At 45.5% G+C, this 16301-nt stretch overlaps 1 protein-coding gene across 6 annotated transcripts in view; it reads left to right on the top strand.

Moving 5' to 3' along the window:
- STARD13 (StAR related lipid transfer domain containing 13) overlaps positions 1-16301 on the top strand; it is a 292836-nt gene that overhangs the window by 156310 nt on the left and 120225 nt on the right. Inside the window, exon 1 of one of the 6 annotated variants that reach the window (XM_082771050.1) lies at positions 12668-13319. The exons of the other annotated variants lie outside the window; for them this stretch is intronic. Within the exon in view, the coding sequence (XP_082627176.1) occupies positions 13151-13319 (169 nt within the window). The 5' untranslated portion in view covers positions 12668-13150. Of the gene's footprint in view, positions 1-12667; positions 13320-16301 lie in introns of those variants that run through there. 6 annotated transcript variants of the gene reach the window in all.

Here is a 16301-nt window from a genome sequence, read left to right as displayed (position 1 = left end):
CTTTCCTGGGAAGAACTCTTACAGCTTTCTTATCAGTTAAAAAGTTGAACCTTTTATATATTTTTATTTTTTTTTTTTGCCAGTTACACTAACAAAAATATACAGCAAGCTCTCCAAACCCAGCAGGAACACTCTGGAGGCTGTTGTAAGGATGGCTTCCGTCATCATGACTTGACTCACTCCGTCACTTGATGAAAATTAAGAAACATTAGTTCCTAGAAAGCCAGAAGCACAGAGTTTTACATCAGCATGACAAATATGTATTTTGGTAATTACATTCGCTCCCTTTATATGTCCCTAAAAATTCCAAATGCTTTTATTTCGGAATGAGTTTGATTCTGATAATTTGATTATGGCCTTAATTCAGCAGAGCAGTTACCTAGTATGTAAGGTTAAACAGAGTTAAGTGTTCAATTATCTGGACTCATCCGTTTTGTTACACTTAACCTCTAAACCAACAGCATATTCTTTTTAAAAACGGTATGGATGAATTCAGTGTGGTAGGATGCATTCATCAGAAACTGGAAGGTACCAGAACATCCATATTTCTGATGTATCGTAAAGCAGAGGCTACTGTAGCTAATCTGATTCAAATGGAGATCAAATGAATTCCAGAATCTAGGTTAGAAAAGACACCACCAGATAAAATTGACTCTGCAGCATCTGCTTTGTTTTATACAAAACCATAAAATACGTAATTACGGAACTGCCAGAGCTGCCTTCTTTTGAAGGCATCCTAAACAACAAGGACATCAGGACAAGTGTTTATCAGGCCAAGGCAGATAGATTAATTGTGGCATGGCAGCCTTTTAAAGAAGCAGTTTCATAGGGATTATAAAACAGCTGGGACGAATTGTAGGTGGGAACACCAGGATCCACAGAGCTGCTGTAAATCTCTGGATTCTAGGTCACGGCAGAGGCTACAGCACAGAGCACTCGCTCCTTCACCCCTTCTTGTTGCTTTCTCTTAAGGCTCGTGGCTTTTAGAGGGCTGCAACGATTATCTCCTCTTTATGGGGAGGATCAGTTGGTGCAAATGCTAGGGATCCTGAAACCGGGAAGCCAGTTTATTGCTGTGACAGATCAAGCAACATATGGAAGGAAACAAGACTTTCTCCAGAGACAGATTAAGTTTTTGCCAAGGCATTTTATTGAAATTTTGGAAAATAAACAGGTCATTAATTGGGTCCAGATTTAGCTACTGCAAATAGTGCAAAGATGTTGCAAACCAGATGCTTTCCCCTATTTGTTTTTACAGCCCTTTCTATTTGTGGATGCTCTTATTTAATGGCTTGTTTCTCTAATGGAGGGCATTGTTTTACACCGGACGTCTCGTCTCTCAATTATTTTTGCCAGTAGATGCCTGAGTAAAATATATATGTCCACAGTGTTTTGGGGGGAAAAAACAGTCAGCAGTAAGCCAATAAGTAGGAAATAATTAGGAGGAAGCTGTGGAATATGGTGGTTTTTATAAAGTCAACATAATTTTTTCCTGGATTCCTCGGCATGTAGCAGTTTTGAGCCTTTGTCTATGCAAACAGCTTCCTGAGACTTGGCGTGCCAGCGGCGGTGTGACTGCAGCCCACACCAGCATCTCACAGGCTTTTCTGAGAAGTGTGGCACAGGCACTGAGGTACTTGCCAGCCCTGGTGCAGCGCGGTTTCCTAGCCAGATCTCCGGATCAAGGCTGGCTCCCCAAAGGGGAAGGCAGCAGCCGTGCTTCCTTTCCCACTTCGGTTTCATTTTGTCCCCGGAGTAGAGGCATTGCATTGTGCTCAATCCACACAGCGTGATTCATGTAATAAATATCACACAGGGTGAGAGTCACCTGCCCTGGCTGAAGGCAGCAAGCACAGTGGGGATGCCTTCTGAAGGCACTGAGCTGGTCGCACTGGGTCCTTTGCAGTCAAGACAGAAATGGGGACCTCCCAGAGCAAGTCCCGTCATCCTGAAGTGGTTGTCACAGGCAAATGGGGTGAATTGCCCTCTGGGGGTGCTTTTTTCCCTCCACAATCCCAGCCAAGTGACAGCACCGAAGACACCTCCATAGCACTGAAAAGCCCTCTGTTCACCTGCCACCTGAGGGCATTTGATATGGAAATTGGTGAGACGCTAGCCCTGCAGGAGGATAATTTTAGGGATTGTTGCACGCAGCATCTCTGGCTTCGTTTGGAGATACCTGCTCGAGTAAGCGAGGCAGCAGAACGAGCTGACGAGGCGCCTGGGACTTCAGTGGCCCTTAAAGTTAGTAACGAGAGCTGCATAATTTTATTTTTACTCCTGACTGGTTCATCTAAGCAACAAGAGCAACAGCCATATGGATTTTTAGATTTCTTACTGCATGTTTTAAAGTGCATTTTGGAGCTTACTTTCCAAACTATTGTTTAGTTATCTGATGTGTGAATATTTGTTGCACTTGGTATGGTCTGTCAGCCTGAGGTACGTGCCCTGTTCTTCACAGTAGGTGCTAGTAGAGATTTAAGAAAGAGTAGAAGGCCGTGGCAAGTTTATGGTATGAGCTCCTAGCTTGCAGGGTGCAGTGAATAGTTCTTTGCTGCTGTTGTTAACGAGGCTGCCAATTAGGAACAAAGTAAGAGGGAGGTTTACAACGTGACTGTGCACTTCCTAGCTGAGCTACACCTAAGCTGGTGAGACACCGAGTCTGTTTCCCGTTTGTAATCTCTTGGAAACGTGTAATCCTTCACATCACAATTACTATTTTAAAAAAGTTATTTTCAAGTCATTTACAGGTGCCTCCCTGTCACGTGGACTTTCAGTGGTCTGAGCAAAGGAGGAGCAAAGTTTATTTTAAAAGCAGTACGGGTTTATTAGTGGTTTGGAAGCAAAACGTTCAGAACGCTCTTTGGTTTTAATTTATGGTACAACCTATTATCTTTGGTAGCATATTACGAAACAGTGAGTGTGTTATTTGTCATAAGTTCCACAAGACATAAGAGGGGGAAAATAAAGACCGAAGTACCTGAATCGCTGGTTCATTCTTTTGCAATCTGAGTGTACTGTACATAGAAAGAACATGAAAGCCAGTTCTCTTCTACACCAGCACAAGTCCTGAACAACTAGAGGGTGATCGGTGGTTTCTGGTTTGGTGTAAAAGACCTCCGCAGCAGAATGGTCCTTCGGGTTCCACTTTTAGCTTAATTTCACGTCTTTGTAGCATTTACCTGGCAAGAGAGAAAATAAATAAATAATCAGCAAATGTCAACAGGACCAACCTTTTTCAGAGGTCAGGTGCAACTTCAGTTCTGCAATTTTTAGTTGCCCAATTTGAGGTACTTCAAAGAGGTCTTATGCTCTGACGCCCTGAAAGTCAGAGCTTTGCGAGTGTCATGGAAAATCGACCCAAGATGAGTAGTTCCTTTTGAAGGTTTTGGCCAAGGAATTTTTCCAGTAAAACTACATTCCATAAACATGGAGCAACACCTTAAGTAGACAACAACAAATGAGGAACACTGCGGGTTTGATTTGAAAGAGAGCTGTATATTCAGAAAGTGGGTCGGGGAGGAAGCCTGGTAGAGAGGGACTTGAGAGGGTGCCAGGACAAACAGTGGGTAGACGGCAATATTTTCATCACACTGGAATTGAGATAGTAAAAGAGAAATTTGCTGCTGGGATGGAGCTTATCAACCAGCTCTCTTGGTCTACGTATTTTGAACAGAGAGGGAATCAACAGAGGAGAAGAAGTCTTGGTAAGTGGCTGCTGGAGGAGGGGGGAAGGATGTGCAGGTAGGTGCAGGGTTAGAGAGGGGAGAGGTGGAAAAAGAAAATGTGCTGCAGGGCAGTACAGCTGACACGGGACGCTGTGGGGGGAGAGCAATTCATGCAATTTGCATTGCTGCAGCACGTCGGGCTCTGGGCTCTCCCTGGTCCTTCCTACTCACCGAAAGCATTTTCCAGAGCCAGGCTGTGGGGAAGGAGAGGAGCAGGCTACGTGCTCTTTCTCAGGAGAAGCAGCGTGGTGGCTGGCAGGGGAGCCTTGTGAAGCCCTCTCCTCTGCATGGCTCCAGCTGTTTGGCAGGCTTCCACTCCGTAAAAAAAAAAACACCTGCAGCTTGTTGGCCAGGATGACTTTATCCAGTTAGATAAATGAGCTCTACGGTGTCCATACAGTGCACTGCAAACTGTGAGTGAGGGGAAAAATAAATAAATAAATACAGGTTAAAGAAATGGAAAGTTTGAGTTGTGCACAGCACAGTTGGCTGCAGGCAGGCAGAAAATCCTGATGAGTTGACTTGCCCAATTCATGAATATCTGTTTACGTTTTAAACCGTTCCACTGCTGATTTATGGTGGAAAGTCTGCCAGGGCTTATTTTTTCTTTCTTAGCAGAAAAATACTTATAACTTTATGATACTCCTAAAACTCCTGATATTAAAAAATAATTATTACTTGGGATTAAAAGCCAAGGGGAGCATGAATTCTGTTTCAGACATACAGGGAAACTAATATACTCTTAAGAGCAATTGATATAGATTACGCTAATTTCTAGCTCTGAGGGAGGGATAAGCGATACATGCATGTCCCCTATTTTCCCTAGCTCCTGTATTTGTGATGATGCCATTTAGGCACCAGGATGGCAAAAATTCTGCAGCCAGCTTCAGTGTCATGTTGGGGAGTAGTGACCAAATTCACTGCTTCTCCATATTCCGTTCTGTGCAGGACCTTTCCTTTGGTGCTGGGATACTCAAAGGAGTAATCAGGGGCAAGGAGGAGAACGTCATGCACACCCTGGTCTTTGAGGCACATGGCACATGGACGGACTTCAGCTCTGTGCTGGATTCAGTGCCCTCACTCACCTTTGGAGCAGCAGCACAGGACTGCCACGCGTCTGGCCAGGGATGGTGGCTGCCACGAGGCTGAAGTCAGCTTGGTTCATTAGAGAGATGGGAGAGGTGGAGGCAGAAACAGTGGCTTCTGCAGAGCTCCTCTGTGTGTGCCTGGCTGCTGTCCAGCAGCAGAGCCAAGACCCGGCATTGTGCTTGGTGCATTTGCTTTGTAGAGCCGCCTGTGCAAACACATCCTCTGTGTTACGCAGCGTTCATAATACCCAATAGCATGCATTTAATAATATATTGGGAAATCTTTGTCATGCTGCAAGTTTAGGCAATAAGCATCTCGTCGGAAGGAACACACTACAGGTATAGGGCCATTTTCAAGGGTATTTACTTTCTCCTTAGCTGATTCCAGTGCCACTAGAATTCCACCTGCCTCCAGGGAACTGATGTTGCTTATAAGGAAGATGAAAGTGCCTACAAACCTATACATATATTTTTTATATTATTATTATTATTAGTTTTTGTTACATATAGATATCAAAGCAAGGCAAAGATTACTGTTATCAGTTAGGAAATTGGTATGGAGACAGGTTATAGGACTTCCCCAGAGTCTTACAGCAGGTCATTGCCCGATCAGCCTGCCTCATTGGACCCAAGAGCGAAGCATGGATATTAATGGTTTCAAAGAGCCTGGAGATTTTCTGGACAAAATCACCTTCATGCTCCCATGCACCAATCCCATAAGTTTAAAATAGGGTTGCCAGGTTCTGTTCTGTGTTCTGGTTTTGTGTTTTTCTTGTTTGCTTGTTGCTTTTTTTTGTCAAAATCTAACTTTAGCATTCTCCCTCTAGCACAGACAGATGAAAAAAAAAATCCTCGCTCAAAACCAAATCAAAACCTGAAGCTGTTCTCTTTTTTCACTACCATGGTCCTGGACTCCTGTTGAAAAGAAAATAAATAGGGAAGAGGCCTCACACGAAGCCTGCGCGGGCACGAGCCTTCAGCTGGGGCAGGAATGTTTGCCCGTGGTTCAGTGACACCAGCAGCAGGTCTGGGTAGGGATTTACAACGTATTTGGATAGCATAAGAGACTAAGTTTATCTAAACACTTTCTTACCTTATCACTGTGTTATCCAAACACTTTGTTAGTGAGACAGGGAGATTAGGATGTGTGTTAGCCCACCACTACTTAAGTACATTTACACAGTTCCTGTGGGTTTAGGTTTAGGAACTTGTCTATAGATTTAACAGATGGAGTTGCACGAAGGGTATGGAAACTGCTAGCTCTTTCCCCTGATAATGCTCTTTAAAAGCTTTGGAAAAGAAGGCCTATCACCTGAAATGTCTTCCTCTCTTCTGACCTCTATTTTGAACTCTCTTTATTATCCAGCTCTTTTTTTTTTTTTTTAATTTACTGTTGAGAAACACCATCTTTAGGGACTTCACACCACAGGATGCTGGCTATTCTTGGCTAGATCCAGACATAAAGTAGGCACATAAATAGTTCAGCTAAGGCCAGAGGAGCCTATATTCATACACTGGCGTGCTTTGACTGAGAAAAAATGCTATGTTTAAAAGTGAACAGGAATGAGACCATAGAGCTGAAATTAGCAGCCAGACACTGGACAAAACAACCAAGCAATTACATGACCCGACCCACCGCCCAGGGGCTCCTGGTGCCCTCCAGCCCCCTGGGAGAGCAGAGGCAACAGGAGGGCCACGTCCCCTGAGACCTCCTTCGTGGTCAGCAGGCTCCGACTGCACGGCTCGGGCAGATGTGGCAAGAGGGCACGGAGAGGTGGTGGCCGAGGAAGCCTGGCTACTCCTCTGGCTGCAGCCACAGACCACAGCAGTGGTAATTTTGATGCATTTACGAACTGGTTAGTGGGCAGTCACAGCTATTTTGGGAGATCTGTAAGGCCAGGGTAAGCACGGGGTTATAGTGTGTGCGTTGTCGTTTCCGTGTGGCTCCTGAGCCACCAGACAGGGTTTTGTACATGTGGCCCCCGATGGTATTTTCTTTCAGGAATTTACCTGATCTGCTTTTGAACTCTTCCCACTTCTGGCAGCCGCAGCATCCTCTAGCAGTGACTTCCAGAGTTCAGCTATGCGTAATACGAAAGAATATTGAAGAGTAATTCTTCAGTTCTTCAACAGAAAGGAGTTTGGCTCATCTCAGTCCTGCCCCACGATCAGTTCACTTCACTGAAAGGAAAGACCCCAGCAGTACTGGGGGGGGCAGACCTTAATACCATAATACCATAATGATGTCTGTTGTTTTGCTCTCAATTACTTCTAAAAATTTTTAAATCCTCTTTGCTTTTTTGTTTCCTGCTGAACACTTGTATTGGATTTTCATAAACCTGTCCAAGATCTATTTCCTCGGTGATAACAGCTCCGTTAAATCCCATCATTGTGTGCAGTGCGCTGTGTACCTGTAGGGTGGTTTTTCCCCAGTACATTTATCAACACTTAAAAGCTACAATTTTAATGCCTTCTCAATCAATATCATAAGAACCGTCAATGTTTCCAGTGTTTCTGTTTTGACTTCCAGGCTAATTTAGCATCATCTCTACATTCTGCATTTTGCCACCTCACTACTCAGTCCCCTTGAGAAATAAATCCTGTGTGGATGGTGGACGGCACAGGTTCCCCTCCTTGTCTCAGGGGCAGTCTGCTGGCTCCCTTGCACCACTATGACAGTGGAATATTTATGGCCACCTTTGTTTCCTGTCATTAAGCTGCAAGTGGCCTTTTCCTTCTGTACCTGATGGCTGAGCTTGTTTATGATCTCTTGCTGTGGGTCTTGGTGGAGCCTTTCAAAATCTCTTAACAGGTTTTGGGCATGACTTACTGCTAGAAAACATGCTGATTTTTCCCAGTTTCTTCCAGCTCTCCCTCCATAGACTACTGAATTTGGTTCCTTAAATTCCCCTGTGAGGCCCTTTTGGAAAATCATATTGCTACTTTCCATGTCTCTGTTGGGAGGTGATCCTAAGCCATGGGCCAGACCTCACAGGTGACTGGGCGGCCATTTTGTATCCGAGCTCCCTTAGGACTGTGGTGCAGCCTACTCCATCCCGTGGATTTGTTACCTTTCAGTTTATTATCTGACATCCCTGAGCTCCTCTAAGGGGGTACTGATGTGAGGAATTGCCTCAGCTTTTCTGCTATGACCCTCATCTCAGCTTTTTACGTGTGTCTTTATTGCTGCAAACCAGCTTTGGTGGTGGATGGGGCGGTTGCCACTCTTTTCTCCTTGGCATCCCTTGTACCCACGAACACATTCCTGTTGTGCAAAGCTTGCATATAATTTCTAATCCTCAGCTTGTATTGGAGCTGCCTTCGGTGGTTTGGTGAGGCCACAAATGCTTTTGTAATCAGGAGGTATGTTTTATACTGGGACTATCCCCTGAACATGTGGGTCTTAAAATGCAAATGTGTAATCCTCTGGTGCTGGAGCTGGGGCGCTAGAGCTTACGAAGAGAATGTAATGTACTATTCAGAAGCCTCTTTTCCTGATTTGAAGTTTATCAGGGCTGTCTGTAAGCCTGCCTTTCATGCATAAGGAACAGGCTTGCTTAGTGCTCATTTTTTAAAACCCGCTATCAGGCAGTTCGCATAGCAGCTGCCTTGCCTCCAAAACACTTTGGTATCAGGCTTTCCAATTAGACAGCTCTCTGTTGCAATGCTCTGCTGTTATGAGCTCTTTCCATCCTGCTTCCCAGCGATGTTGAAATCTGGCCTGAACTATTTTCCTTTTGCCCCAGTCCAGTTGCTGGCAGCCCCTGTGTGCTGCAGAGCCCCGGGAAGGCGTCCGGAGCACTGCCGAGACCTCTGGCTGCAGGCTGGAGTAATCCCAGCATGCAAACAAATGCCACAAAACATTTTTTTAAAACATTCAGGCGGTGAAGTTGTGCTTTTAAATGTCCAGGTCTAAGAGACAGGGTTCAAAACACGTGAGAGAAGAGAAAGTCTCATCATAAACATAGCTTTGGGCTCCCCATGTATGACTTTTTTCTCTTCCTGGGTTTGAGAAAGGAGGAATTGCCTGGTGTTAATGCCTTAGCTGCTGTGCAGGCATCTGGAAGTGCAGGCATAGGGAAGAAATTGTGTCGGATATTTGAGTTTTAGCCAAAACCCAGCAACTGAAATATTCTCCTACCTGCAGAACTATAGAAGAGAGTTCAGAAATCAACAAGTTAACAGCAAATCCTTGATTTTGGATGGCTTCCTATAACTGCGTGTCATTAATGGGAATAACACCTGTGCCACTGCAGGGCTGGGAAGCGGTGTTGTTCTCATAGCACTCGTGCTTTCAGATGAAGAGAAGCCATCATGCTGCCATTTAATTTTAGATGTGCTATAAGCAGATAAGTGTAACTAACAATAAAAGGGAAATGGGTCTCGGCAGCGAGATCAAGCGACTGATTACTGTGTGAGAACGGCAGGTTAAATCCAAGCCCGAGAAACTCCACGTGGTGTTGGACATCATGGTCTCACAGTTCATAAGGAGAGATGCACTATAATGAGTAAGTGGTCCTGTTGTATGGCTGTGGGTACAAGGGGGAAAGTGCCGTTCATCTCAATGAACCTCACTCCAGTTGCCTCATGTCCATGTGAGCAATAATCTAAGGCCAGGGTGGAAACTGATACAGAAACCTGCACTGTCATTTTGCTCAGAAAAGCTGGGTGTAAGTCAGTTGTTCAGTACCAGATGTGATTCAGTGTTTCTAGGGCACACTGCACTCCTCTCCATCCCATAAGGGTACCCCACTCCCAGTGGAAGCAGATCTCAAGGGCCGCCTGCAATACTTTGGTATACATGAGTAGGCCTGGGGCAGGTTTTCCTGCAAATCGTTTCTACCCTTTTGCCATCACACCAAATGCAATTTCAGTGAGAGAAAGAGGCAGAGGACCAAAAAACAAATCGATGAGCAGAAAATCAAGTGTTGCATTCTGCCTATGAAAGCATACACCAAAGAGTACACATCCCTGAGCTCTGCCATTTCTACTTAAACACAGTGCAGGTTTCCGTAATGCTGTGCTGTGTTCATAAGCCTTTAAGTAAAGCTTCCTGATCTTCCGGAACATCTCAGGATTCATCACATTTGTGTTTATTCTGTTACACATCTAACAGTGACACGCAGTTGCTGTATCGTAGATGTTCTGATTTAGCTAAGAACATTTTTATTTTTTATTTTTCTGAAGAAATCTCCATTCCCATGGATCAGCCGTGACACAGGAACTCGGGGACCAAGTTCCCATCCCAGGGGCCTTGCTGTTGTGGCCGGCAGCGATTTCATGCGTGTGCTCCAGGTCCCCTCCAGCCTCGGTAGAGCGTGTGAGGATGCTTTCATCTCTGAGTGCTTTTCGGAGAGGTGCATGAAGTTTGGTGCTGCTCTGCTAAGTATTCCAGCAGCAGACAGTAAACGGAAACTGAAATATTAATTAGCTCTCTTATATAACTCTTAAGAGCTTATGCTTCTGTAGTCCTTTTCGTCCCAAAGGTTGGTGGCCAGAGGTGTTTTCTCACATGAATGACTTACTTACGCATTTCTGAAAATAAACAGGGAGTGACAGGACAGTCACCGAACAAGGAGACAGTCATTTTAAATGAAAGGAGGACTGCTTCTTTCTTCCGCCGTGCACAAACTGAAGCACGGGAGCTTTCAAATGGACGCTGTGAGAGCAGCTAGCTCTTGTTGCTTCTTGTTTTATTTGACTACTATGCAAGTGCTGGACTGCAGCCAAAGAATTCAGCCCCAGAGGAGGCAGCGCGGTGCCTGCAGCAGCCCTGCAGCTCTGACATCGGGGTTTTGACCCTGGTGTGCAGGAAGGAGGGGAAATTCATCACCTTGCTTCTAATTCTGCCCTTTGTGAGGGCTGAGAAGTGCTGCTCAGGGAGCCAGGAGGGCAGCTCGGAGGTGCCCCTTTACTTCCAATGCCTACATGGGAGTGAGGCACTAGGGCCGGTGCATTGCTCTCTAATATACCATATAGCCAGGCTTGTTGAGGGCTCAGCCTTTGCTGCACTTGTTCCCCAGTCAGTACTGTACTTAGGCTCTTGCTCTGGCTTTTTTTTTTTTTTTTTCCTTTGGTCTGCCTTTTGAAGCATTACATTTCTGTTAAACTGGTTATGAGTCTCTAGAAGTACTGTAAGGAACAATGCGGAATCCCATTAGCTGAAGAAAAGTCTGCATTTTCCAGGAGAAAAAAGAAATCCCCATGAAAATTTAAATAGTGTGCTATGAAATGTTAATAATCGCTTCTTCCACTAGCAATAGCGTTTTATAAGTAGAATTAGATCAGAGGGCTGTAGATGAATCAAATAAGAATTTCCCTGCATAGTGACAAAGTCTCTTTGGATAAACACCGTGCATATCATTGACGTTCAGGAGTCCCTGGGATATTTACTCTTCAAAAGACAGCAGAGGAGTGGCTGACAGGCTGACTTTCCCCAGGGTGCAGTGAGCTGGGTGGGAATGGTGAGCACCCTTTCCCTTGCCCCCCAGGCTCCCTCTGCTTGCCCCTGAGCAGCTCTCCTGCCTCTCTGCCCTGCACACTGCAGCGGGGATGAGATGGGCGATTCCCACTCCCAGCCATGTCCTGTTTGGGGTGCAGACCCACACCCCGATGTATACGATGTTGTCTCGAGTTTGAAGTCGTCCCCCCTGACTGCGCAGCCACATCTGGAGCAGAAGACAGCAAGACACAGGACTGGGAGGCGGCAGTGGACGGTAATAACAGGTCCTGGAGGCTTTCTGTCTAGGGCATTCATTTTAAATGTCTAGCACCTGCAATTATAGTTCCCCATTTTATTGCACAGCGAAAGCCCCGTGTCTATTAGGAACAAAATCCATAACACGCAATGAAAGCAAATTTCATCTCAGCAAAACCCTGCCCTAAGTTTTTTGTTTTTTTTTTTTTTTTTGCACAGAGCAACGTTTTAATAAATAATTGGGAATGAAACAACTGTCCTCTCTGCTTCCCAATAGGGTGGGGGTGATGTTTGCCCTGGCAGGGTGCAGGGGGTGGCTCACGGGTTGCTCCAGCAGCTGCTGAGAACCGCCTGACTGCTCCCTGCCTGCGGGCACGTCCCGGCCGTGCCACCCCAGGGCCCTGCCCTGTCTGGGCTGTAGGAAGAAGGGATGCCGTGACTTCTTGCGGCTCTCACAGCAAGGTATGGGCAGTGTCATCACGGGTAGATCTGTGAAATCCATCCCCAGGGCTGCAAACTGGCTTCCCGTGTGCTGGTGGTGCTCATTTCAGACACCGTCTCCCATCACGAGGCACCCTGGCAAGATCCCGGCCCCATTAGAAATCAGCTCAGGGTAGGTGTGTACTGAGCCAAGATGCTGGTATTTTGAAATGTAATGGAAAATTAATCAACAGGCATACTAGTAGGGCATTTTCAGCGTTACTGTGTATATTTTTAAGCAGATTGGCTCCCTGTATGTTGATAAAAATTGCAACGCTCTGCTTATATTTGATTAAGTAAAGAAATGTCATGTTTTGCAAACTCGGTGGTTGATATGTAAGACTGAATAAAAAACAGATGCCCCTCTGTCTGTTCAAAAACAAAAGACATCACACTGAGGAACCAGAAGAAGCAAGCATCTCTCACTCTTTTTTCCCCTCTTCCTGGCTGGAGCTGGTTCTCAGTAACACTGATACTACGAGTTTTGGATTTGTTTACTAACACCGAGTGCCTGCTGCTAAGGGTTTCCTGTTGTTTTGGTGAGTTTTGTGTTTCTTTTTTTTTTCATCGGAAGGGCTTCATTTGTTCCAGTGCTCGCTGTACTGTGTGGTTTTGGGGACTCAGACAGCCCAGCCCTAAACTGACTTTCCCTTGGCAAACACCGGTATGATTTTTAGAAAAGGAGCGAGGGCATCATCTCAGGAGATGACTCGACAGCTGCGTGGCGTGGAGGAGGAAAAGGTTTTCCCCAGCCCTGCATAACAAGGAGCTCTGCAGGCTAAAAGAGGTATTCCCAGATGCCTGGAGCCTTTCTTAATTTGGTTTCCGAAGCTGCCCCGCGCAGCTCTCCCATGCTTCGTAAGTGCAGAAGCACGTCGTAGCCTGCGGGACGGCGTGGGGCTGTGAGTGCTGGGCTGACTTTCTGTCCCTCTCCAGCACGCCGCACTTCCACCGGCTGCTCTCGGAGCGATTGGCCCTTGCAGATCATGTGGGAGAAGCAGGAATCCTGAGTTGTAGCTTTTGGCACTCCTTTTTCTTTTAAAGCGCTTGCTCTTTTCAGCTCCCTAGGGCTGGTTGCCTCCCTCCTTTCATTACCCTGATTATAATCTGGAGTAGCCACACGGGGAGACCGAAGGAGGGATTTTAAAGGAGCAGAGATGTTTAAGCAGGTGCCCAGGACATCAGGCACAGGCTGTTACTATCTCAACTCGGTGTCACCTGAGGGCCAGGAGATGTACTTGCGATTTGACCAGACGGCGAGGCGCCCTCCCTACAGGACGAGCAGGATTCTCGCACGTCACCAGCTCCTGACGAAGATTCAGCAAGGTGAGTGTCTGGCAGGAGCCCTCCCTAGCCGGCTGCCGTGGCAGGTCCCCGCTTTCGTAATCGAAGATGTTTTCATCCCTCAAATTCCAGCCCCTTTTTCCTCCCTGTTCTGCACTAATCCGGTTTGGGTTGGAGTTTGGAACAGTCATTCACAACTCGCTCTTTCTGCACATTGCACCTATGCACGTAGGCACGGAGAACCGAGAGACAACTGCTAGTGCCTGTTTAGCTATTTAACTATATAATCTTTTAATCATAAACTATGCAGGAGTTTTAGTGCTGAAGTTCGTCTTTTCTGAGCGGCACAGCAGCTACTGGCACCGGTACCTCTGCTCCGAGTGCTGCAGGTGAAAGCTGCCTGTAACGCACAGAGAACAAATAGGTGATCAGCCAGGTAAAAACAAAGCACGAGCCCAGGGCGGCTGGAAGCTGCCAGCGGGGCTAACCCTCTCTGCAAACAAGCATGCGTAGCTGTCAGAGTGCTGGGAAACTTGTCACATGTCCCTGAGAATAATGGCTGACTTGGCTTTCTCTGATTGCTTATGCATTCATCTAGGCGGTCACTGCAGATGTATTGATTTTCTCGGAGTGTCTACAGGGCTGAAGCTAAATGCAGGTTGGCCTCAAGACAAATCCTCTGGCCTGTACATGCAATTGAAATTATCTTCAGAATGTTTAAAGCAAGTATAAAAATTAAAAGCCAACTGAACTAGTGTTTTTTTCCAGCTTAAAAAACAAATCAGTGAATAGTAGCATCCTGTTTGAATAACGCCAGTTTCCCAGATAGATGTGGTCCAGCCTACAGAAAAGAATATGCCACATATTTGCCATCAAAAAAATAAAATCCTGAAGATAGCAATTTCTCAGTCACTGTCTTGTCAGTTTACAAAAAGGTCTTTGATTCTGCTAACTACAGACAGTCACAGAGTTCACATCATTCACTGTCTCTATCTAGAAAATAGTGAATAAATTGGTGAGAGCTTCTGAACAGCAGCAGTTAAGCAGAGTGGCTATTCCTGTGTGTTGCTTTCAAGTAATATTCTGTGTATGTGTGGCTGTCAAACTCTCACAGAAGTACAGGGACGTAGTGATGAAACCTCTATTGTGTTTATAAAGAAAACAATACTTACTTCTTTGGCCAGCTTTTAAAAAAGATGAAGGAGATAGTTTCTGTGGCAATTAGGAAAACGCAGTTGTTTGCAGCGCGATCTCAGGAACTGGTCCTGTGTGAAGGATACTGGTCCTCTCTGCAGCTCTGATTTCAGGAAGGATATTATGTCATGCTGTGTACCCAGTGTACAGCTGGGGCTGAATGGAAAGGAAGGGTAATTCATTTCTCCTCAGATTTATTTGGAAGTGTTTTAGGCACGGTGTTAGAGCCAACTTCATTTTCGAGCACCAGCTACTGATGAAACTGTTCAATGCGCCTCCTTTGCCTGTCATGTGCTGCACAGCTTTCCCTCCTGGACCTTGTACGTCGCGGGCTATACAGGAGTTGTTCCACCATGCAGATCTTCCCAAAACCTGTGACCGATGTGAAAGGCTGCAGTTGAGGCAGCAGTCAAAGTATGACATACACATACTCTGAAAATCAGGTCATTTCATAAAGCAGCCTTGGCTACGTCGTGCCATGGCAGAGATACTGGAATCCTGTAGTTAGCATTGGAAATGAAGGCAATAAATACTGCCATGGCTCGAGAGGCTGGGACAGATAGGAATTTCTGCATTGTAACTTTTCTGTCTGCAGTTTGTTGCACAGGTCCTTGGTATGTGGTGAGTCTGCTGCTCTGCCACAGCTTTCCATTACGTCCCGTGCCAGGCTGTAGGAAATAATACTTGGATAGTGCCTTGATGATATGATACATTGCAGTTCAGCATGTACCAACGTGACGCAAAAGAAATTTAGGTATTTAGGCTTGCTAAGAATACACTTCTTTTACTGATAGAAAGCTGGGGATAGAGTCCACTGTTGGTTATGTGTCAGTTCATTAGTAATAATGATACTGAATGTGCAAGTAGGTGCTGATGTGCGTGTTATGTGCCTGTATATAGGATCATACAGGCCTAGTAGAAAATCACAGGTGAGGTATACATATTTCCTCAAGTGCCCCAAGTAGAATAACAAATTTAAAATAAATACCCGTGTTAGCAATACAAAAAAATAAATAAATAAAATAAACCTAAGTGTAACTAGTATAATTCAACCTGAAATTTCCCATTTACACTCTGGAAGAAATCCTAGATCCGCCCAAGGCACTGACAAGACCTTCACGAGGCCTCCCTGGGCCAGCAGGTCAACCCTCTGTGGCTGCCACCAGGCCAGGGCAGGTGGAGTTCATGTCGCATGCAGTGATGCCGTCATCCCTAAGTAAATGGAAGTAGTAGTAAATGTGATGTAGGCAGAGAGAGGACCTCAACATGGACTGAGGTATCAGCCTGGAAGCATGATTAGTTGGTAACGGAGTGCCAGAGAGCAATTTACCAAGAATATATTGAAAACTAAATCAGGAGATACAAGATGAAAACCAAACCCAGCCTCCAGTGTCCCCATTCAGTAGAGTGTGTGTAAATCATTCTTCAGGCTCCCTGCTTTCATATATCACTGGTCCACACATTTTTAAGGCAAGAAGAAGCCATTAAGAGAATGTATTTGAACCCCACTCCCCTTGTTCTTGCGTTAGCACCTCCCCTGTCTAGTCACTGCTTGAACTAGAGCATATGTTTAGAAAAACATCCAGTCTTCATTTTAACATCACTGGAATGATGAGTCTTGCATGCTTAATTGCTTTGCTGGAAGGAGAGCTGCCACATGTTTAAGTGCTAAGCTGCCTTGGGGCTTGTTTGAATACCTGCTCTCTGCTTCTTGTGCGGATATTTTTCGGTTACTAGATTTCAAACCGGAGGCAGCCACAATAGTAAACACTGAAGTTCTTACAACAGGGGTAATTTTCCTTACTGAAAGGAGTGATTTACTAAGCAACG

This window comes from Aythya marila, assembly GCF_965140915.1.
Source record: "Aythya marila genome assembly, chromosome: 1".
NCBI classification, from domain to species: domain Eukaryota; kingdom Metazoa; phylum Chordata; class Aves; order Anseriformes; family Anatidae; genus Aythya; species Aythya marila.
Note: the sequence above shows the minus strand (reverse complement) of the source record. Positions and strands in the feature narration are given on the sequence as shown.